Source organism: Cervus elaphus, chromosome 9 (assembly GCF_910594005.1).
Source record: "Cervus elaphus chromosome 9, mCerEla1.1, whole genome shotgun sequence".
Lineage (NCBI taxonomy): Eukaryota > Metazoa > Chordata > Mammalia > Artiodactyla > Cervidae > Cervus > Cervus elaphus.
Genome location: NC_057823.1, coordinates 20382980 through 20407741, shown reverse-complemented (window position 1 = coordinate 20407741; position 24762 = coordinate 20382980). Strand labels below are relative to the sequence as shown.

Below are 24762 nucleotides of genomic sequence, written 5' to 3'. Positions count from 1 at the left end.
TGTCATACGTGGTGTGACTGTACGGCCCAGTGTGAGTGACTGGGGCTGTGATGATGACTTGTGTGTGACTGTGCCGTATGTGGTTGTAATGCAGTGTCTGTGACTGAGGGTTTGCTCTGCTGTCTAGGACTTCCAGGTTGTGTGAGAATCTGATGTTTGGTGTGTATGTGTCTGTGGTTGTCAAGGAGTGGCTGAGCTTGTGATTCTCTAGGATGCTGTAGCTGTGATGACAGTTTATTTCTTTCACTTTTTCTACTTTTCTTTCTTTGTCTTTCCTTTCACTCTTCCTTTCTTTATTTCCACCTTTTCTTTCTTTCTCTATCAATCCATCTTTCTTTTCTTTCACCCTTCCTTCCTTTCTTTCCACCTTTATTTCTTTTCTGTCTTTATCTATCCATCTTTCTCTTCTTTCACCTTTTCTTTCTTTCCACCTTTCTTTCATTTTTCCTCCCTTCTCTCCCTCTCTCTTTTTCTCTCTAGAAACATTTTCTAAGTGCCTGTGCTCCAGGCTCTGGCTTGGGTGCTAAAACAGCAGTGCTGGGTGTCAGCTGGCCTGTGGATGATATTCACTGGGAGCCAGAAACCAACCGCAGAGGGAGTATTTACATCATGGAAGTGGGCATCCCCTCCTGGGACAGCTGGTTGTTGAACACCTCCCAGCACGTCCCTACACCTGTTTCTCTGAGTGTAGCTTTGTGACCAGGCTGTGGTGTGGCCGCAAGCCCGGTGGGTGGAACTTGGGTCATGACTGTGACCATGGGTAGGGCTGGGCTGGGCTGGGCTCTCCAGGGTGGGTGAGTCTTGATGATAAATACTCGCACCTCCCCCCAGACTCGCCCACACTTGTGAGAGGGTAGAGGGTGTTAAGAAATTTTCTGTTCTCAGTCAACTCCCTGGACCCCCATGTCCCACTTTAATCTGAATCAAAAGTATAAATACAATTTCCTGTCTTAGCCAACCACCACCACCATCACCATGTCCCTTTGATCTGAATCAGAAGTATAAATAGCCACCCCTCACCCCTTCCTGAATATCAAGATCGGCTTTACCCCCCGCCTGGGGACTAACAGACCCCCGGTCTCCGGGTCGATGTCCTCGGGGTTGTCCACGGCAGGGCCTGCAGTCTCCTTTGGTCCTTCGGAGGTGCCTGCTGGTTCTTGGGGCAGCTGGGTTCTCGGCCTCATTGGTCCCCACTGAGCTCTCCACCTGTCACGTTTGGGTGTCCCCCAGGCCCACTCTAAAAACCTCCGCTCGTGTTTTTCTGTGTCCTGAGGCATCCTCTGAGGTCTCTCACTTATCGCAGACACACCTTAGATTAGCCCCGACCACGTCCTTCACACCATGAAGGCCCCGAAGTAGGAGCGTGTGCCGTCGAGGAGCTGGACCACGTGCTCGCCCGGCATGCGTACGACCACCTCTTCCCCCACGTCCAGGTGGACCACTCCGCCCAGGAAGCTGCTGTCCCACCACACCTGGGAGCCGCCTGCTTGCCCCCACGGTGACTGCCGGCTGACCAGCAGCTCCAGCTCCTTGGGGTAGCTGGCGGTGCGCATGTAGAGCCCATGGGTGATGGGCAGGCAGCCGGACGATTCCTGGGAGCAGCCCTTACCACCCAGCTGCACCTTGGAGTAGATGTAGTAGTAGCCGGCCTGGGTAACTACCAGGGCCCCATCCCGGTAGCAGAGGCCCCTCAAGAAGGTCGGGCCCAGTTTCGTCTCCCACAGCAGCGGGTCACTGCTGCCAGTCAGGCTGAAGTTGGCCCCTGTGGAGGGAGGCAGAGCAGGGCTCGTGAGCACACGTCTGCTTTCAGCGGGACCCGGGGCCAGTCGCCAGCCCTCTCTGAGCGCCACCTTGCTCTGTGCTAGGCTTTAAATGTATGCACTCACTTTATCCTCACTTTACAGGTAGGGGAACTAAATCACAGTCAGTGGCAAAATAACTTGCTTATCCTCCATCTTAACGCTTTCATCCCCTTCTTGCAGGCGGGGAAACCGAGGCACAGAGCAATCGATTCACCCAAACTGTCAGAAATTGTTAAGTGGCAGAACTAAGGATTTAAGCAAAACACATCATGGCCCAGCAGCCTTATAATCTCTGTATGCCTCAGTCTCCCTCTCTGGAAAATGGAGCTATGAATAGTCCTGGCTAAGGATCGAATGAATGGAGAGGTGGAAAGTCCATCAGAGTGTGAGCTAGAGAGTAAGCACCCTACAAGGCTTTGTTCAATAAATGAAATTAGAAATTCGTGGACTCAGGCAGTGTCTGTGCTCTGGGCAGCTTTGAAGAACTAATGAATAAAGGAGTACTCAGCCACCATTGGGGTGTCTGTCTGGTCTCCCCAGGACCCACTGAACCCTCTTACCCCCTGCCAGGACTTGAGGGCCCCCTCACCTGTGAGGTGTGCTGCTGGGTTGTGTTGCTGGGGCTTCTGCTCTGGAGAGAGAGAATCAGAGGTCAGAGGTGAAGGTGGTGGTTGGGGGTAAAGGGCCAGCCTCCAGAGGGGTCATCTAGTCCACCTCCTGGTGTCAACCTCACCCTTTCCGGAATGACCCAAACTTCTGCTTCTCCGGCCTGGGGGAGGGGCTTCCGTGGGGCTTGGGCCAGTTGTGCAAATTGCATTGGGCAATGGACTGAGGGGGTGGGGGCAACATAGGAACCATACTGTCCCCTCCTGGGGGGCGGGGAGCGGGGACCAGGACCCTGACTCACCTTGCAGCATCTGCTCCCAGGCTTCTGCACCTTTGTCCTGAAAGTACAGAGCAGTCCCATGGTGAGGATCTCTGGGGCCCACGCCCTGGCATCACTCAGACTCGTGGCCCGGAGGCACACGCAGACCACGGCCACAGACATCACCCTCCGTTGACTCCAAGGCCACGTGCACGCACGCCCTGCCCCTACTCCCTGCCACCCAGCAGGCTCTTAACCAGCCAGGACCTCAGTTTTCCCCTCTTGTAAATGGACACATGGAAAATGCCTGGTTTGAGTTCCCATGTGAAAAGTGTATTACAATGCCTGGCACAGAGCAAGCGCTATAGAAGTGTTTATTACATAGGTGCTAGGGAGCTCAATCCCTGGATCAGGAAATGGCAACCCGCTGGAGAAGGTAATGGCAACCCACGCCAGTATTCTTGCCTGGAGAATCCCAGGGCCAGAGGAGCCTGGCAGGCTATGGTCTATGGGGTCGCAGAGTCGGACAGGACTGAAGTGACTTAGCACACACACACAGAAGACACACAGTCACCTGAATGGCCAGACACTTGTACATAAACGCAAACACATGAATACAGACACACGGACTCACACCTGGACGCACTGACAAGACACACAGAGACAAATGCATGGGTGCAGGGTTTACGGAGTCACTCGGGTCTGTGCGTACAGAGACCCAGTAACAGACACAATGTCAATACACAGGCTGTAGATGAGTGAGGAAGTAGCTGTGTTGGTACACGTGTGTGGGATAGCAGCACAGGTCCAAGTGGGCCTGTGGCCACCAGGTCCAGGCACGAGGAGAAAAAGGACCCGGAAAGAAAAAGGCCGAGACTGTGTGGGCATGGAATGGGACACACAGACCTACAGGTGTGGCAGCGACATCCACGGCCGTAGGAGACGGATGCAGAGAGACACGCTCACAGACTGAGAAAACTGGCTTAGTGACAGCCCCTGTAGTGGTGATCAGGGCCCTGCTGATAATGACTAGCTAGGTCAGGGACTTCCATGGTGGTCCAGTGGTTAAGACTCTGAACTTCCAATTTAAGGGCGAAGGTCTGACCCCACTCCAGTGCGACATGGCCAAAAAAAATTTTTTTAATTAAAATATTTTAAAAAGTGGTCAAACTGAGGAGTCAGATAAATATTTTAAAAACAAACAAACAACTAGCCATGTCAGGATGGTGGTTCTGGGGGATACAGACAACACAACTGTTTTATAAAACATTAAGCTTCCTAGAGGTATGTGTGCTTAGTCGTTTCAGTTGTGTCTGAGTCTGCAACCCCATGGACTGCAGCCCACCAGGCTCCTCTGTCCATGGAATTCTCCAGGCGAGAATACTAGAGTGGGTTGCCATTGCCTCCTCCAAGGGATTCTCCCTACCCAGGGATCAAAATCGAATGCCCTGTGTCTCTTTTTTTTTTGTCCTGTGTCTCTTGCATTGGCAGGTGGATTCTTTACCACTGAGTCACCTGAGAAGCCCGCTCCTAAACACCTAGGTTTTGTTAGTTCCCATCACTAGAAGAAATTATAATTATGTGATGCCATTGCAGTATTTATATACAAATCAATATGTTGTACACCTTAAACTTACGCAATGTTCTATGTCAGTTATATCTCAGTTTAAAAAAAAAGTAAGTTCCTATTTATTGAGTGCTTGCCTGTGCCACACACACAATATTCTGTTTTATTCCCTATGGAGACTCTTATTATCATGCCCATTTCATGGATGAGGAAACTGAGGTTCCAGAGGTGAATTAGCTTGCCTGGGACTGCTCTTAGTCTGTCCTCCGTCCTTGCACATACACACGTACAGCTGCTCAGTGACGTTGGCTTGGAGATCCCCACCCCCACCCCAGTGGTGCTCACCTGCAGGGGGGCGCCAACCGCCTCTAGGCGCCAGTGCAGCTGCAGCAGGAACCAGCCCTGGACAGCCAGTCCAGCCACCACCAACAGCAGCATGAGGCCCAGTCCCAGCTGGGTAGCACTGCAGGGCTGTCTCTTGCGGCTGCACCCCAGCCTCCTGAACGGGATGTCTGTCTGTCCATCCACCACAAACACCGAGGGCTTCACGACTGTCTCTTCCATGCCTGAGTGGACAAGGCCCCAAGATGCCCAGGGCCTGGCTGGCTCGGCTGAATCCTGCAGGCCAGGAGGGAGGAAACCACGATTGCCCAACCCGCCTGGGCTTCTCACACTGCCGACAGGCACTCCTGGGTCCCGGGGCTGCCTTTAGAGCTGGGGCTCAGCCCCTCCCCTTTCCCCACACGCCCTCCTCTCCTTCCTGTCATCCCCCCACCCCCAGGCTGGCCCCATCTCACTCTCACTCAGAGTCTCTCACACTTTCCAGAGGCATCTGGAGACGTGACTCAGGTGGGGATGGGAGACGAAAAGCCCTAGCTTTCCCTTCTGATGGCATCAGCCATGTGGTTGCCAAGTGTTTGCTGAGCACCTCGGCATCATTCACTTGGTCACCAAATGTTTGCTAAGCACCTCCTGTGTCCTAGGTACTGTTCTAGGTTTGGGGGCACAGCTGTGAGCAAGAGAGACAGATGTCCATGGTCTTAAACCATTCCTATTCTAGCGGAGTGAGAAAGACCAGCGTAGTAAGTAAGAAAATACTTCAGAGTGCTTGAAATGGTAATATGAGCAATGGGAAATGCCCACAAAGAGTGGTTTGTGTGTGTACATGTGTGTGGGTGTGATTATGTGTGTGCATGAGTGTGTGGATGCATGTGTGTGTAGTTGCAAGTGTGCACCTATGTGTGTAGTGTATGCACGCAGATGTGTGCAGTTGCGTGTGCATGCCTGTGCTTGAGTGTGCTTGTGTGTACACACTCCTGTGTGCGTGCATGCAGGGTTTTTTGTGTGGTTTGTTTTTAAGTATTTATTTCTTTATTTGGCTGTGCTGGGTCTTAGTTGAAGCATGTGAGATCTTTGATCTTCATTGTGGCATTCGGGATTTTTAGTTGTGGCATGCGAACTCTTAGTTGCAGCATGTGGGATCTAGTTCCCTGTCCAGGGATCAAACCCAGGTCCCCTGAATTCAGAGTGGAGCTATGAGCATGTGTGTGCATGTGTTTGGAATCCAGGTCACAGTTCTTTTGGGTATATACCTAGGACAGGAACTGCTGGGATCAGCCTTAAAAAAAAATTATAGTTTAATTTTTTGGTCACACTATGGGGCATGTGGGATCCTAGCTCCCCAACCAGGTATTGAACCCATGCCTCTTGCAGTGCAAACGTGAAGTCTGAACCACTGGACCTCCAGGGAAATCCCCTGGCATCAGCTTTTAAACACTTAATTCAGCTCTTATCTCTTCCATGTTTGTGTTGTTGTTCAGCCACTAAGTTGTGTCTGACTCTTTGTGACTCCATGGACTGCAGCACGCCAGGCTCCTCTGTCCCTCACTATCTCTTGGAGTTTGCTCAAACTCATGTCTGTTGAGCCAGTAATGCCATCCAACCATCTCATCCTCTGTTACCCCTTCTCCTCTTGCCCTCAATCTTTCCCAGCATCAAGGCCTTTTCCAAAGAGTCAACCCTTCATATCAGGTGGCCAAAGTATTGGAGCTTCAATTCATCCTCAGTTTTTCCAATGAATATTCAGGGTTGATTTCCTTGAGGATTGACTGGTTTGATCTCCTTGCAGTCCAAGGGACTCTCAAGAGTCTTCTGCAGCACAACAATTTGAAAGCACCTGTTCTTTGGCACTCAGCCTTCTTTATCGTCCAATTCTCAGTTCAGTTCAGTCGCTCGGTTGTGTCCGACCCTTTGCAACCCCATGAACTGCAGCATGCCAGGCCTCCCTGTCCATCACCAACTCCCAGAGTTCACCCAAACTCATGTCCATCGAGTCAATGATGCCATCCAACCATCTCATCCTCTGTCATCCCCTTCTCCTCCTGCCCTCAATCTTTCACAGCATCAGGGTCTTTTCAAATGAGTCAGCTCTTCGCATGAGGTGGCCAAAGTATTGGAGTTTCAGCTTCAACATCAGTCCTTCCAATGAACACCCAGGACTGATTTCCTTTAGGATGGACTGGTTGGATCTCCTTGCAGTCCAAGGGACTCTCGAGAGTCTTCTCCAACACCACAGTTCAAAAGCATCAATTCTTCTGTGCTCAGCTTTTTTCACAGTCCAACTCTCACATCCATACATGACCACTGGAAAAACCATAGCCTTGACTAGACGGACCTTTGTTGGCAAAGTGTCTCTGCTTTTTAATATGCTATCTAGGTTGGTCATAACTTTCCTTCCAAGGAGTAAGCGTCTTTTAATTTCATGGCTGCAATCACCATCTGCAGTGATTTTGGAGCCCAAAAAATAAAGTCAGCCACTGTTTCCACTGTTTCCCCATCTATTTGCCATGAAGTGATGGGACCGGATGCCATGATCTTAGTTTTCTGAATGTTGAGCTTTAAGTACTGCATTTTGGACTCTTTTATTGACTATGATGGCTACTCTATTTCTTCTAAGGGATTCCTGCCCACAGTAGTAGATATAATGGTCATCTGAGTTAAATTCACCCATTCCAGTCCATCTTAGTTCGCTGATTCCTAGAATGTCAACGTTCACTCTTGCCATCTCCTGTTTGGCCACTTCCAATTTGCCTTGATTCATGGACCTAACATTCCAGGTTCCTATGCAATATTGCTCTTTACAGCATCGGACCTTGCTTCTATCACCAGTCCCATCCACAACTGGGTATTGTTTTTGCTTTGGCTCCATCCCTTCATTCTTTCTGGAGTTATTTCTCCACTGATCTCCAGTAACATATTGGGCACCTACTGACCTGGGGAGTTCATCTTTCAGTGTCCTATCTTTTTGCCTTATCATACTGTTGATGGGGTTCTCAAGGCAAGACTACTGAAGTGGTTTGCCATTCCCTTCTCCAGTGGACCACATTCTGTCAGACCTCTCCACCATGACCCATCCATCTTGGGTGGCCCCACACGGCATGGCTTAGTTTGATTGAGTTAGACAAGACTGTGGTCCATGTGATCAGCTTGGCTAGTTGTTTGTGACTGCGATTTCAATCTGTCTGCCCTCTGATGCCCTCTCTCAGCGCCTACCATCTTACTTGGGTTTCTCTTACCTTGGACGTGTATCCCTTCAGGGCTGCTCCAGCAAAGCGCACCCGCTGCTCCTTACCTTGGACATGGGGTATCTCCTCATGGCTGCCGCTCCTGACCTTGGACGTGGGGTAGATCCTTTTGGCCGCTGCTCCTGACCTTGGAACTGGGGTAGCTCCTCTCAGCCACCGCTCCTGACCTTGGACTTGGGGTAACTCTTCTCGCCGCTCTTGTGCTGTGCAGCCGCAGCTGTCCAATTCTCTCATCCGTACAAATCTTCCAGTGACCGCACATTGAGCCTGAGGGTTGACAGATTGTGGCCCGTGGGCAGAGTCAGGCCAGGCTTATATTTCTGTACAGCTACAGGAGCTGCTCTCAGGGGCTCATACTTTAGTGTCCTGGAGTCCCAGATGGGGCACCTTCCTCTGGTTGTTCCCCCCTTTGCTTCCAACTGGCTTCCTAAATGGCAGCCAACACTCACCACTATCCAGGCTTCATGGCTGATTGTGTTGCAGGGAAGAACTGATTCTGCCTCAGTTGTCTCATCTGGGTGAGCTGGTGGGAACTGTGACTTGCTTTTCTTGCTTTTGTTCTTATAATCATACATTATGGACTGACTGCCTCAGAGGACCCTGCCCCTCTGTTTGACTTGAACTAAAGTGCCTTTGTTTAGCTCGCAGAGAGATAATCTGACCCTGCCCACCTGTGAATGGCTGCAAGAAAAGAAGAAATTAACACACCCCCTTCTACTTTGCAAGATAAATGGTCTTTTTACTTTATTTGCTCACCTCCTCTCCCTCTCTGTTTCTATAAAAGAACCTGGTATCCAGACCCCAACAAGATGGTTACCTTGAGACATTTAGTCTGCCGTCTTCTGGGTCAGCCGGTTTTCTGAATAAAGTCGTGTTCTTTGCCTCCACACCTCTCTTGATTAGCTGGCCTGTCACGTGGTGAGCAGAGCAAGCTTGGGCTACGTAATCATCACATGGGCTGCCACCTACATGTTGGCGTGTCTTCTGTTGGCAGTTACTAGGCATTGAGTGGGTGCATCTGATTCTGGGGGTTGGTGACTCAGCATGTTGCTTCAACTCCGGCCAGCTCACCCAGATGAGACAGCCTAGCCTTGGGAAAGAGAGGTCGGCTGGAAACTGGGCATCACTGGAGCAGAGAGAAACTGGACTTGGTGGTCATCCCACACCCTCTCCACTCACCTGGATCTTGTCTACTAAAAAAGATGCACAACGTGAGAGTTGTAAGTTAAGTTTTATTTGGGATAGAATGAGGACTGCAGCACAGGAGACAGCACCTTAGATAGCTCTGAGAGACTGCTTCAAAGAGCAGTCGTCAAAGAAGGTCAATATATAAGATTTTGGTGAAGGGGGAGTTCAGTGCAATCAAGCACTCATTTTGCATGAGGTTTTCTGCTAGTCATGAGGAGCTGATGTCATCATGAAGGGATTTAGTGCTTTTCTAGATATAAGTCAAGAATCCACCTGCAATGCAGGAGACCTGTGTTCGATTGCTGGGTCAGGAATATCCCCTGGAAGAGGAAATGGCAACCCACTCCAGTATACTTGCCTGGGAAATTCCATGGACAGAGGAGCCTGGAGGGCTACAGTTCGTGGGGTTGCAAAAAGTTGGACACAACTGAGCAACTAACAGTCACTCACTAGATGTGAGGAGACATAAGGATTGGGGTAATGAAATCAGTTTCTGAAAATATATAGCTTTCTAAAGACCTGTCCCACTGGTTTCTCTGGAGCAGAGTGCTTCACTTTCCACACTGAACTGCCTTTAGTGTATCTTGAGAATCAGCAGCTGCAGCAGCACAGGATTCCATCTCTGCAGAGGAAGATGGCAAACGCCCTTGGCGAGTGCCAAGTTGTAGTTGATAATCTCCAAGCCTCGGGCCCATCACTCTTCATCCAGAGAATGTCTCCAGAGCTGGACACGAATCCTGTCTTCCAACCCTGGGTGGCCCATCCCAAGCAAATGAGGCATAAGGCAGGCTGGAACCATCCTTCATTTTATGAATACCTTCTAAATAGCCTTAATTTTATCTCTCGGTCCTCAAAGACTAAAATATTTACTGTATAGCCCTTTATAGAAGGGCTTTCCCCTGAAGTAAGAATAGACATTAAGGGGACTTCTGGTGGTGCAGTGGTTAGGACTCCACACTTTCACTGCCAAGGGCATGGGTTCAATCCCTGGTCAGAGAACTAAGATCCCCCATGGTGCCACGATGTATCACATCATCACCCTCATCGGGGAGGACCTCGAGAAGTTCAAGGCCCTTGAGAGTGACCCTGCAGATAGGCATCAAGGATACAGGGCAAGCTGCTGAAGGCACACCATTCAGTTCAGTTCAGTTCAGTCGCTCAGTCGTGTCCGACTCTTTGCAACCCCATGAGTCGCAGCACGCCAGGCCTCCCTGTCCATCACCAACTCCCAGAGTTCACCCAAACTCATGTCCATCGAGTCAATGATGCCATCCAACCATCTCATCCTCTGTCATCCCCTTCTTCTCCCGCCCCCAATCCCTACCAGCATCAGGGTCTTTTCCAATGAGTCAACTCTTCGCATGAGGTGGCCAAAGTATTGGGAGTTTCAGCTTTAGCATTAGTCCTTCCAATGAACACCAAGGACTGATCTCCTTTAGAATGGACTGGTTGGATCTCCTTGCAGTCCAAGGGACTCTCAAGAGTCTTTTCCAACACCACAGTTCAAAAGCATCAATTTTTCAGTGCTCAGCTTTCTTCACAGTCCAACTCTCACATCCATACATGACCACTGGAAAAACCATAGCCTTGACTAGACGGACCTTTGTTAGCAAAGTAATGTCTCTGCTTTTTAATATGCTATCTAGGTTGGTCATAACTTTCCTTCCAAGGAGTAAGCGTCTTTTAATTTCATGGCTGCAATCACCATCAGCAGTGATTTTGGAGCCCAAGAAAATAAAGTCTGACACTGTTTCCCCATCTATTTGCCATGAAGTGATGGGACCAGATGCCATGATCTTAGTTTTCTGAAAGTTGAGCTTTAAGCCAACTTTTTCACTCTCCTCTTTCACTTTCATCAAGAGGCTTTTTAGTTCCTCTTCACTCTCTGCCATAAGAATGGTGTCATCTGCATATCTGAGGTTATTGATATTTCTCCTGGCAATCTTGATTCCAGCTTGTGCTTCTTCCAGCCCAGCATTTCTCATGATGTACTCTGCATATAAGTTAAATAAGCAGGGTGACAATATACAGACTTGACATACTCCTTTTCCTATTTGGAACCAGTCTGTTGTTCCATGTCCAGTTCTAACTGTTGCTTCCTGACCTGCATACAGGTTTCTCAAGAAGCAGGTCAGGTGGTCTGGTATTCCCATCTCTTTCAGAATTTTCCACAGTTTATTGTGATCCACACAGTAAAAGGCTTTGGCATAGTCAATAAAGCAGAAATAGATGTTTTTCTGGAACTCTCTTGCTTTTTCGATGATCCAGCAGATGTTGGCAATTTGATCTCTGGTTCCTCTGCCTTTTCTAAAACGAGCTTGAACATCTGGAAGCTCATGGTTCACGTATTGCTGAAGCCTGGCTTGGAGAATTTTGAGCATTACTTTACTAGTGTGTGAGATGAGTGCAATTGTGCAGTAGTTTGAGCATTCTTTGGGACTGGAATGAAACCTGACCTTTTCCAGTCTTGTGGCCACTGCAGAGTTTTCCAAAAGTGCAGCACTTTCACAGCATCACCTTTCAGGATTTGAAATAGCTCCACTGGAATTCCATCACCTCCACTAACTTTGTTCATAGTGATGCTTTCTAAGGCCCACTTGACTTCACATTCCAGGATGTCTGGCTTAAGGTGAGTGATCACACCATCGTGATTATCTGGGTCATGAAGATCTTTTTTGTACAGTTCTTCTGTGTATTCTTGCCTCCTCTTCTTAATATCTTCTGCTTCTGTTAGGTCCATCCCATTTCTGTCCTTTATCGAGCCCATCTTTGCATGAAATGTTCCCTTGGTATCTCTAATTTTCTTGAAGAGATCTCTAGTCTTTCCCATTCTGTTATTCTCCTTTATTTCTTTGCATTGATCACTGAGGAAGGCTTTCTTATCTCTCCTTGCTATTCTTTGGAACTCTGCATTCAAATGGGAATATCTTTCCTTTTCTCCTTTGTTTTTCACTTCTCTTCTTTTCGCAGCTATTTATAAGGCCTCCTCAGACAGCCATTTTGCTTTTTTGCATTTCTTTTCCATGGGGATGGTCTTGATCCCTGTCTCCTGTACAATGTCATGAACCTCCGTCCATAGTTCATCAGGCACTCTGTCTATCAGATCTAGTTCCTTAAATCTATTTCTCACTTCCACTGTATAATCATTAGGGATTTGATTTAGGTCATACCTGAATGATCTACTGGTTTTCCCTACTTTCTTTAATTTAAGTCTGAATTTGGCAATAAGGAGGGACTGGAATGCAAAAGTAGGAAGTCAAGAAAGACCTGGAGTAACAGGCAAATTTGGCCTTGGAGTACGGAATGAAGCAGGGCAAAGGCTAATAGAGTTTTGCCAAAAGAACACACTGGTCATAGCAAACACCCACTTCCAACAACACAGGAGAAGACTCTACACATGGACATCACCAGATGGTCAACACTGAAATCAGATTGATTATATTCTTTGCAGCCAAAGATGGAGAAGCTCTATACAGTCAGGAAAAACAAGACTGGGAGTTGATTGTGGCTCAGATCATGATCTCCTTATTGCCAAATTCGGGCACATCAATACACAACATCAAGCTGATCTGGGGAAGCAGCCCGCATCCCCTGCATTCTTTGATCTTAGTTGCCGTATGTGGGATCTAATTCCCTGACCAGGGATCTGCCCCCGGGCCACCTGCATTGGGAGCTCAGAGCCTTAACCACTGGACCCTGAGGGAAATCCCTCAGCATCATATTTTATGACCCTTACTTGCAGGACAGGATTAGCAGTCCCTGGGCCTGCAGATGGTCTATGCCCCTCAGGACTTACTGTTATCAGAGCGGTCTTCTTGTCGTCTCCTTCCACTGTAATCTCCACGGACATAACCACCACCTCGTCAATGACTTTACTATAAAGCAGGTGTCTTTTGGACTCTGTGGGAGAGGGTGAGGGTGGGATGATATGGGAGAATGGCATTGAAACATGTAAATTATCATATGTGAAATGAATCGCCAGTCCAGGTTTGATGCATGATACAGGGTGCTTGGGGCTGGTGCACTGGGATGACCCAGAGGGATGGGATGGGGAGGGAGGTGGGAGGGGGTTCAGGATGGGGAACACATGTACACCCATAGCAGATTCATGTCAATGTATGGCAAAACCAGTACAATATTGTAAAGTAAAAGAAAAAAAAAAGAAAGAATTAAATAACAACAACAAAAAAATAAAGCAGGTGGTCCTGTTTTACTGACACTAATGAATGCATGGTGGAAGTAGACTAAAAGGCATTCTTTTCATCAAGCACCTTGGTGTTTGCACAAGTTTGCTTAAAATGCTTTCTGTGTAAATCAGCTCTTTAGGTTTTCTGTTGCGCTAAGGGCTCTGTACTTCCTTCTCTTTAAAAAAAAAAAAAAAAGATTGTATCTACTTATTTATTTTTTGGCTGCACTGGGTCTTTCTTGCTGCACTCGGGCTTCCTCTAGTTGCAGCGCTCAGGGGCTGCTCTTCCTTGCGTGGCGATGGCTTTTCATTGTGGTGGCTTCTCTTGTTGCAGAGCACAGACTCTATGCCCGTGGGCTCCAGTGGTTGCAGCTCGTGGGCTCCAGAGTGGAGGCTGTGTAGTTGTGGTGCACAGCTTCAGTTGTTGCATGGCATGTGGAATCCTCCCAGGCCAGGGATTGAACCAGTGTCCCTTGCATTGCAAGGAGGATACTTAACCAATGGTCCACCAGGGAAGCCCTCTGCAGTCCCTTCTTTCTGTCAAAATAACTTCATCCTGATAGTGTTCCACTGGTCACCCTCAGCACCAGTAGGAGACAGCAGACAGCCTCACTGGTCATCTGTTCGCTTGGGTTTCCTACACTGATTTAGCACAACATTTGGTAGAACATCACTGAGCAGAACGCATGGATGTCACATCCCTAGAAACAAAAACCATAGTAGTTCCGTTCCCAATGTGTACCTTAATTTTTTTTTCTGTTTGTGTTTTAATTTTTCAAGTAAAAATAATGACTTTCAATAAAAAAAAAAATACTGACTTTTTACTTGGCTGTTCTGGTTTTAAAGGATGAGCTGTAGGCTGTGTGTTTTTCTCTACCAACACGGCGCTTATGAAATACTTCTGTACCATGAGTAAAATTTGAGGTGTTTTTTTTTTTTAAAAAAAAAAAGAGCAGATGAGGTATGGAGCATCCCTAGTGAATGAGACACTTGAGGGACTTGTGGATGAGAAATCCTTAGCTCCAGACCTCAAGGAAGGCAGGATAGAGGGGTGGCCCTTGGGAGTGCACTGATCAGAGCCTTACAGCTTCGCTCAGGGTCCTTGAAAGATCGCTCATTTGTACACCTCCCACGGCATGGTCGAGTGAGCAGAGACCTACCTGGCAATCACAAGTTGCATCCCAGAAGGCTTAAGAAACTGTGTGAATAAGGAGTTCTTGGTCACAACAGCACCTGGTCCATATAGAGCAGCAAGAAATTCATCCAGAGTGAAGCGCTGCTACTGCAGATGCCCACAAGGCATCATGGGCAGGGCTCCAGGATGATTTCCTGCAGCCAAGGGAGGGACCAGCTCTTGGAGGCATCCTGGTAACCCACAACCTCTCCACAGTGGCACAGCCTCCTCAAGCTCCCTCTCCCAACAAACCCGCAAAACACAGGGATGATCCAGAACACCCCTTACAAGTGATAGCAGAGAGTGACGAATCCTTCAGATACACCTGGGACCAGGTGAAAAATAGATGAACTTTTCCAAAGAAGACACACAGATAGCCCAAAAAGCACATGAAAAGATGCTCAGCATCACTAATTATTAGAGGAATGCAAGTGAAAACTACCATGAGGTATCACTTCCCACTGGTTAGAATGTCCATCATCAAAAAAGCCATGAAGAATAAATGCTGGAGAGGGTATGGAGAAAAGGAAACCCTCCTACACTGTTTGGTGGGAATGTAAATTGGTACAGCCACTGTGAAGAACAGATGGAGGTTCTTTAAAAAGCTTACAATACAGCTACCATACAATCCTGCAATTCCACTCCTGGGCATATATCTGGAGAAAGCTATAATTTGAAAAGATACATGCACCCAATGTTCATTGCAGTGCTATTTACAATAGCCAGGATGTAGAAGCAATGCTATTTACAATAGCCAGGATGTAGAAGCAACCTAAGTGTCCACTGACAGATGAATGGATAAAAAAGATGTGGTACATATATACAATGGAATATTACTCAGCCATAAAAAATAAAATAATGCCATTTGCAGCAACATGGATGGACCTAGAGATTGTCAGACCGAGTGAAGTAAGTCAGACAGAGGCAAATATCATATGATATCACTTATATGTGGAATCTAAAAAAAAATGGTACAAATGAACTTATTTACAAAGCAAAAATAGAGTCACAGATGTAGAAAACAAACCAGGGAGGAAAAAGAAGGGAGGGATAAATTGGGAGTTTGGGATCAACATACATACTAGTATGTAAAACAGATAACTAGTAAGGACCTACTGTATAGCACAGGGAACCCTTCTCAATACTCTGTAATGAATGACCTATATGGGAATAGAAACTAAAAAAGAGTGGATATATGTATACATATAACTGATTCACTTTGCTGTATACCTAAAACTAACCTTGTAGATCAACTCTACTCCAATAAAATTTTTTTTAAAAATTGATTGTGTCACAAACAGATGGAGAAACATACCATGCTCATGGATTGGAAGAATCAATATTGTCAAAATGGCTATTCTACCCAAAGCAATCTATAGATTCAATGCAATCCCTATCAAGCTACCAACGGTATTTTTCACAGAACTAGAACAAATAATTTCACAATTTGTATGGAAATACAAAAAACCTCGAATAGCCAAAGTAATCTTGAGAAAGAAGAATGGAACTGGAGGAATCAACCTGCCTGACTTCAGACTATACTACAAAGCCACAGTCATCAAGACAGTATGCTACTGGCACAAAGACAGAAATATAGATCAATGGAACAGAATAGAAAGCCCAGAGATAAATCCATGAACTTATGGACACCTTATCTTTGACAAAGGAGGCAAGGATATACAATGGAAAAAAGACAACCTCTTTAACAAGTGGTGCTGGGAAAGCTGGTCAACCACTTGTAAAAGAATGAAACTAGAACACTTTCTAACACCATACACAAACATAAACTCAAAATGGATTAAAGATCTAAATGTAAGACCAGAAACTATAAAACTCCTAGAGGAGAACATAGGCAAAACACTCTCCGACATAAACCACAGCAAGATCCTCTATGACCCACCTCCCAGAATATTGGAAATAAAAGCAAAACTAAACAAATGGGACCTAATGAAACTTAAAAGCTTTTGCACAACAAAGGAAACTATAAGTAAGGTGAAAAGACAGCCCTCAGATTGGGAGAAAATGATAGCAAATGAAGAAACAGACAAAAGATTAATCTCAAAAATATACAAGCAACTCTTGAAGCTCAATTCCAGAAAAATAAATGACCCAATCAACAAATGGGCCAAAGAACTAAACAGACATTTCTCCAAAGAAGACATACAGATGGCTAACAAACACATGAAAAGATGCTCAACATCACTCATTATCAGAGAAATGCAAATCAAAACCACAATGAGGTACCATTACATGCCAGTCAGGATGGCTGCTATCCAAAAGCCTACAAGCAATAAATGCTGGAGAGGGTGTGGAGAAAAGGGAACCCTCTTACACTGTTGGTGGGAATGCAAACTAGTACAGCCGCTATGGAGAACAGTGTGGAGATTTCTTAAAAAACTGGAAATAGAACTGCCATATGACCCAGAAATCCCACTTCTGGGCATACACACTGAGGAAACCAGATCTGAAAGAGACATGTGCACCCCAATGTTCATCACAGCAGTGTTTATAATAGCCAGGACATGGAAGCAACCTAGATGCCCATCAGCAGATGAATGGATAAGGAAGCTGTGGTACATATACACCATGGAATATTACTCAGCCGTTAAAAAGAATTCATTTGAACCAGTTCTAATGAGATGGATGAAACTGGAGCCCCTTATACAGAGTGAAGTAAGCCAGAAAGACAAAGAACATTACAGCATACTAACACATATATATGGAATTTAGAAAGATGGTAACGACAACCCTATATGCAAAACAGAAAAAGAGACACAGAAGTACAGAACAGACTTTTGAACTCTGTGGGAGAAGATGAGGGTGGGATGTTGCGAAAGAACAGCATGTATATTATCTATGGTGAAACAGGTCACCAGCCCAGGTGGGATGCATGAGACAAGTGCTCGAGCCTGGTGCACTGGGAAGACCCAGAGGAATCGGGTGGAGAGGGAGGTGGGAGGGGGGATCAGGATGGGGAATATGTGTAAATCTATTGCTGGTTCGTGTCAATGTATGACAAAACCCACTGAAAAAATAGATAAATAAATAAATTTAAAAAAAAAAAGAAAAGAAAAAAAAATTGATTGTGTCAGGGTCAATTGCTTGCTCTGGGGCTTCCCTGGTAGCTTAGCTGGTAAAGAATCCACCTGAAATGCAGGAGACCTTGGTTCAATTCCTGCGTCAGGAAGATCCACTGGAGAAGGGATAGGCTACCCACTCCAGTATTCTTGGGCTTCCCTGGTGGCTTAGCTGGTAAAGAATCCTCCTGCAATGTGGAAGACTTGGGTTCAATCTCTGGGTTGGGAAGACCCCTGGAGAAAGGAACAACTACCCACTCCAGTATTCTGGCCTGGAGAATTCCATGGGCTGTACAGTCTATGGGGTAGCAAAGAGTCGGACACAACTGAGTGATTCAATTTCAAGAGAAAAGGAATTTGACAGTCTTTTAAACTGATTCTGTACATAAGCACCATGGACATTGCACAGTTAAAACTACAAAAGAGCTGGAGGCATGGGCAAACTGAAGAGGATGTAATCTGCTTGTGAAAGCACAGAAAAAGACTAGGACATGATTTAGTAACAACCAACTTCTGTTACTGTGTGTTAAGTTTTTCATCTGTGCATCAGTCACCAAGAAGTCCTTTATCTGTTCCTTGGGCACAGCAGGCCCTGAACACCTTGCTCTAGACTTGGCATCAGCGGAGACACAGAAGATGGAGGAGGAATAGGATGGGGAGACCACTTTCTCCCCTGCAAATTCATCGAAAGAACATTTGAACACTGAGCAAATTCCACAAAACAACTTCTGAATGCTGGCAGAGGACATCAGGCACCCAGAAAGGCAGCCCATTGTCTTCGAAAGGAGGTAGGACAAAATATAAAAGATAAAAAAGAGAGACAAAGGAGAAGGAAATGGCAACCCACTCCAGTATTCTTGCCTGGAAAAGTCCATGGACAGAGGAGCCTGGCGGGCTGCAGTCCATGGGATTACATGACTGAGCATGTGTGCACGATGGTGGAGGGAGATGGGTTGGTAGCAATAAAGTGGTAGGACTAAAAAAAAAAAAAAAAGAGAGAGAGACAAAAGAGGTAGGAATGGAGATCCATCCCGGGAAGGGAGTCTTAAAAAAGAGAGAAGTTTCCAAACACCAGGAAATACTCTCTCCGGCGGGTCTGTTGGGAACCTTGGAATCTCAGAGGGCAAAATAACTGGGAGGCAAAATAAATAAATAATTAAAACCCACAGATTATGTGCCTAACAGCAACTCCCAGCGGAGCAGCAGCCCAGAGGCTCGTATCCGCCACTAGCAAGCGGGGGCTGGACAGGGAGGCGCGGGCTGCATTGCTTAGGCCTGAATGCCCTGAGGGCAATCTGAGGGAATTAGCTTGAGATAGCAACCCAGACTGTGGGATAGCTATCCCGCAAAAAGCCCTAACCTAAGACACTGCCAGGCCCGCTCACAGAACAAAGGACTGAACAAAGGCTAGCTGGCTGCAGGCCGACCCATCCCCTGCTGGAGGCAGGCAGGTGAGGGCAGCCAGAGCCGGAAAGGGGCAATCGGGGCCCCAGAGAGGCATTCTATACCAAACTGCAAGCAGGCTTCATTGCTAACCAAGACTTCTTGGGATTCTGGATGGTCGACATCCACCAGCAGGGTCGCAGCCAGAGATCAGCTCCCCAGAAGAGACACACGGCCCACCTGAGAAGGCGCACCATTGTACACCCAGAAAACGGGGCGGCTGGGACAGGGGAGGCCATAAGTCGCAGCCTCCAACTGGGGCGACTGCGCCCACCAAGCACCTGGTCACCTGAGCTGCTCGGACCTGGGACGGGCACAAAACGCAGGCCCAACCGAGTCTGCGCCTTTGTGGAGCACCGAGAACCTGAGCCTGAGCGGCTTAGACCTCCGGAGGGCATGCAACCCAGGGATTGCATCAGACTGTTCCCAGCAGAGCAACCTGGAGCCTGAGCAGTGTAGACTGGGAAAGCACCCGCGTCGTGAGCGGGGGCAAACTCAGTGTGCCTGAATCACTGTGAGCACACGCCAGGGATATTTCTTCACGGTGTTCCTCGCTCCCCCCAGCACAACTGAACAAGGGAGCCTGAAAAAAGTGACACCCCCCCCCCCCCCGTGTCAGGGCGGAAATTAGACACTGAAGAGACCAGCAAACAGAAGAAGCTAAAATAAACAGAGGGAACCGCTTTGGAAGTGACAGGTGCAACAGATTAAAACCCTGTAGTTAGTACCGACTACATAGGAAGGGGCCTATAGACCATGAGAAGTACAAGCCGGACCAAGGAACTATCTGAAAATGAACTGACCCCACACTGTCCACAGCAGCTCCAGAGAAAGTCCTAGATATATTTTCACTATTATCATTTTTTTAATTTTTAAAAAAAATTTTTATTTTTTTATTTTTAAGTCCTCTATTACTCCTTTAATTTTCATTTTTATAACCTACTATTACCTTGCAAAAAAAAAAAGACCCTATTTTTAAAGCAAACTTCATATATATATTTTTTATAATTTTTGTGACTTTTTTTTTAATATTATATTTTTGAGAATCTAACCTCTACTCTAGATTTTTAATCTTTGCTTTTTGGTATTTGTTATCAACTTTGTATCTTTAAGAACCCAATCTTCAGTACCCATTTTTCACTTGGGAGCGAGATCATTGGCCTGATTGCTCTCTCCCCCTTTTGACTCTCTTTTTTCTCCACCAGGTCACCTCTATCTCCCCACCTCCACCTTTTCTTCTCTACCCAACTCTGTGAATCTGTTTGTGTATTCCAGGCTGTGGAGAACACTTAGGGAACTGATTGCTGGCTGGATCTGTCTCTCTCCTTTTGGTTCCCCCTTTTCTCCTCCTGGCCACCTCTGTCTCCTTCCTCCCTCTTCTCTTCTCTGTGTAACTCTGTGAACCTCTCTGAGGGGTCCAGACTGTGGAGAGCACATAGGGAACTGATTACTGGCTAGCTTGCTCTCTCCCCTTTTTATTCCCCCTCTTCTCCTCCTGGTCACCTCTATCTCCCTCCTCCCTCTTCTCTTCTCCATGTAACTCTGTGTACCTCTCTGGGTGTCCCTCACTGTGGAGAAACTTTTCATCATTAACCTAGATATTTTATCATCGGTGCTGTATAGATGGAGAAGTCTTGAGGCTACTGTAATAATAAGACTGAAAACCAGAGGCAGTAGGCTTAAGTCCAAATCCTGAGAACACCAGAGAACTCCTGACTCCAGGGAACATCAATCGATAGGAGCTCATCAAACGCCTCCATACCTACACTGAAAGCAAGCACCACCCAAGGGCCAACAAGCTCCAGAGCAAGACATATCAGGCAAGTTCTCCAGCAACACAGGAACATAACCCTGAGCCTCAATATACGGGCTGACCAAAGTCACACCAAACCCACTGACATCTCAAAACTCATTACTGGACACTTCACTGCACTCCAGAGAGAAGAAATCCAGCTCCACCCACCAGAACACCGACACAAGCTTCCCTAACCAGGAAACCTTGACAAGCCGCTCGTCCAACCCCACCCACAGTGAGAAACCTCCACAATAAAGAGGAACCACAAACACAGCAATATAAACAAGATGAAAAGGCAGAGAAATACCCAGCAGGTAAAGGAGAGGATAAATGCCCACCAAAGCAAACAAAAGAGGAAGAGATAGGGAATCTACCTGATAAAGAATTCCAAATAATGATAGTGAAAATGATCCAAAATCTTGAAAACAAAATGGAGTTACAGATAAATAGCTTGGAGACAAGGATTGAGAAAATGCAAGAAAGGTTTAACAAGGACCTAGAAGAAATAAAAAAGAGTCAATATATAATGAATAATGCAATAAATGAGATCAAAAACGCTCTAGAGGGAACCAACAGTAGAATAACTGAGGCAGAAGATAGGATAAGTGAGGTAGAAGATAGAATGGTAGAAATAAATGAAACAGAGAGGAAAAAAGAAAAAAGAATTAAAAGAAATGAGGACAACCTCAGAGACCTCTGGGACAATGTTAAATGCCCCAACATTTGAATCATAAAAGTCCCATAGAGGAAGACAAAAAGAAAGACCATGAGAAAATACTTGAGGAGATAATAGTTGAAAACTTCCCTCAAATGGGGAAGGAAATAATCACCCAAGTCAAGAAACCCAGAGAGTCCCAAACAGGATAAACCCAAGGCAAAACACCCCAAGACACATATTAATCAAATTAACAAAGATCAGACACAAAGAACAAATATTAAAAGCAGCAAGGGAAAAACAACAAATAACACACAGGAGGATTTCCATAAGGATAGCAGCTGATCTTTCAATAGAAGCTCTTCAGGCCAGAAGGGAATGGCAGGACATATTTAAAGTGATGAAAGAAAATAACCTATAGCCCAGATTACTGTACCAAGCAAGGATCTCATTCAAACATGAAGGAGAAATCAAAAGCTTTACAGACAAGCAAAAGCTGAGAGAATTCAGCACCACCAAACCAGCTCTCCAACAAATGCTAAAGGATCTTCTCTAGACAGGAAACACAGAAAGGGTGTATAAACTCATACTCAAAACAATAAAATAAATAGACTTGGCATCAAGAGTCCCAAACATCCGAACACAACACTGTAAGTCAACTTTAGTAGTAGTAGTGTCAGTCACTCAGTCGTGTCCCACTCTTTTCAACCCCACAGGCTGTAACCGCCAGGCTCCTCCGTCCATAGGACTCCTCACCAGGCAAGAATACTAGAGAGGGTAGCCATGTTCTCCTCCAGGGGATCTTCCCCACCCAGGGATTGAACCCACGTCTCTTGTGTCGCCTGCATTGGCAGGCAGATTCTTTACCACTAGCGCCACCTGGGAAGCTCTTATTTCTATTAAAAACAAATAAACAAACAAAAAGAACCCCAAACAAGCAAAAAAAAAAAAAAAAAAACACCCAAAACTCAAACAACAAAACAATTCCAAACATCAAAATAAAAAATTGTAAGAGGAGGCGGGACTTCCCTGGTGGTCCAGTGGTTAAGACTGCACTTCCAGTGCAGGGGGCGTGGGTTCAATCCCTGTCTGGAAACTAAGCTCCCTCCCATATGCCATGCAGCTCGGTCAGAAAACAAAAAGTAAGAGGAAATCCCCATCCTGTGACTGTAGTCCCTTTGGTCTATGGGGCTGGTCACCTCTTTTGCTAATAGGAAGGCTAAAGTACTGCAAAATGGGAAGAAAACTGTTCTGGGAGACAACCTTGAGCATAGGATCGAAGACAATACAGGCTCCTGTACAGAGAAGCCTCACCCATCTGAAATGCAAATGGAGTGGGTAAGTTGGTTGTTAGATCGGTAAGACCCGCTGATAATGCAAAAAAGAAAAAAAATTTCTTGTGGACACAGAGAGGGAAGGAGAGAATGGGATGAATGGAGAAAGAGGCATTGACATATATATATACACGCTCCCATGTGTAAAACAGATAGCTGGTGAGAAGTTGGTGTGTAAAGCAGGGAGCCCAGCTTGGTGCTCTGTGGTGACCCAGAGGGCTGGGGTGGGGCAAGAGGAGGGAGGCTCAAGAAGGAGGGGATGTATGCATAATTATGGCCGATTTTGCATTGTTTTATGGCAGAAACAGCTTCTCTGGTGGCTGAGATGGCAAAGAATCCGCCTGCAATGCAGGAGACCTGTGTTCAATCCCTGCGTTGGGAAGAGCTCCTGGAGGAGGGCATGACAACCCATTCCAGTATTACTGCTTGGAGAATCCACATGGACAGAGGAGTCTTGCGGGCGACAGTCATGGGGTCACAAGAGTAGGACGTGACTGAGCGCTAAAGCACACATGGCAGAAACCAACACCACATTGTAAAGCAGTTTTCTTCCAATTAAAACATAAATTTAAAAAGAGTTTAAAAATGTATTAAGTTTCACAAGCTGTTTGTACTCAAATATACTTTCTCAGTTTCAGATCCTCAGCTATTTTATTGAGTGGGAAGTCAAACTGAAAGGGTTCAAGAATAATGTTGCGTTAACTTATGTCTCAGGAAAACATTTTTTTTTTTTTTTTTTTTTTGGGCCATGCTGCGTGGCATGTGGAACCTTAGTTCCTTGACCAGGGATCAAACCTGTGCCTCCTACATTGAGAGCATGGAGTCTTAACCACTGGACCGCCAGGGAAGTCTCAGGAAACACTTCTTATGATAACTTGTCAGATTGTCTATAAACAAGCCCACTTTTTTTTAGACATTGATAAAGTCTTCTTTTCTTCACATGGTATTTTATACAAGAACACTTCAGGTGTGTTATTAGATGTGACTGATTTTGACAAATCCTATTAGGTCTGTATCAACTGGTTACATGTTGTATTCATAGCCTTTTGTCAATCATCGCCTCTTCGTTTAAAAGATGGCCTATTTTGAGCCTTTGGATTGGGACATTCATGTTTTTGAGACAAAAAACCCTTGAAAACAGGGACTTCCCTGGTAGTCTAGTGGCTAAGACTCAGCACTCCCAGTGCAGGGGGCCTGGGTCCCATCCCTGGTTAGGGACCTAGATTCCACATGCTGCAACTGAAGTCCTGGCACAGCCAAATAAATACATAAATATTAACAAAAGAAACCTTGAAAACAGTCCCAAACAGAAAAATAATGGCTATCAGAAATCTGTTTTTTAAAATTATTTTTAACTACAGGATAATTGTTTATGATGTTGTGTTAATTTCTGTCATACAACAGCATGACATCAGCCACGTGTGTGTTTAGTTGCTCAGTCTTGTCCGACCCCATGTGACCCTTTGGACTGTAGCCTGCCAGGCTCCTCTGTCCATGGGATTTTTCGACACAAATACTGGAGTGGGTTGCTATTTCCTTCTCCAATATGGTTTGTTTTAGTGAGAGTTAACTGTTACTGTATTTGTTTATTGTAAAGGTGGATAATTAGTGTGTTTTGTCCAGTTTTCAAAAAAAGTAAAAAAATTTCAAGGGAAAAAAAAAAGAAACCTTCATAGCAACATTTAGACTGGTGTTTAACCCAACAACTGGTCACCATAGCCTAGCAAAAACTGACATGTAAACTGAATCATCCCTCAATCTAAATGACTTTGAAGGTGGTTCCATCACAGGCAGGCTTTCCACATCGCCCTGTTCTCCTTTCTTTTTTTGGACACCCTCACTGTCTGAAATCAACTCCATGCTATCTTTAGAAATGTGAGATCCTCAAACCATATGTTCACAGCCTCGAACCATAGATGCTGAAAAAAAAAAATCAAACAACAAAACAAAAATACCCAATGTATTAAAGAAACGAGGAACTTGAATTCCAAGCCAGAAGGAAGGAGAAATGAATGTGAAAAGAAATGAGAAACTGTCCACCAAGGAGAGCGGTGGGGAGGGGAGCGGCTGGTAGACGTCAGCTGGGACACCT

At 46.1% G+C, this 24762-nt stretch overlaps 1 protein-coding gene across 1 annotated transcript; it reads right to left on the bottom strand.

Moving 5' to 3' along the window:
- Positions 1–348: 348 nt before the first annotated feature.
- On the bottom strand, positions 349–4924 carry TNFSF14 (TNF superfamily member 14). Its single transcript, XM_043911778.1, has 4 exons — positions 4580–4924; positions 2710–2746; positions 2392–2433; positions 349–1762 (listed from the first exon to the last, which is right to left on the bottom strand). Exons 1-4 carry the CDS (start codon positions 4796–4798, stop codon positions 1335–1337), a joined length of 726 nt encoding a protein of 241 aa, XP_043767713.1. The 5' UTR covers positions 4799–4924; the 3' UTR covers positions 349–1334.
- Between the last annotated feature and the right edge of the window lie 19838 nt (positions 4925–24762).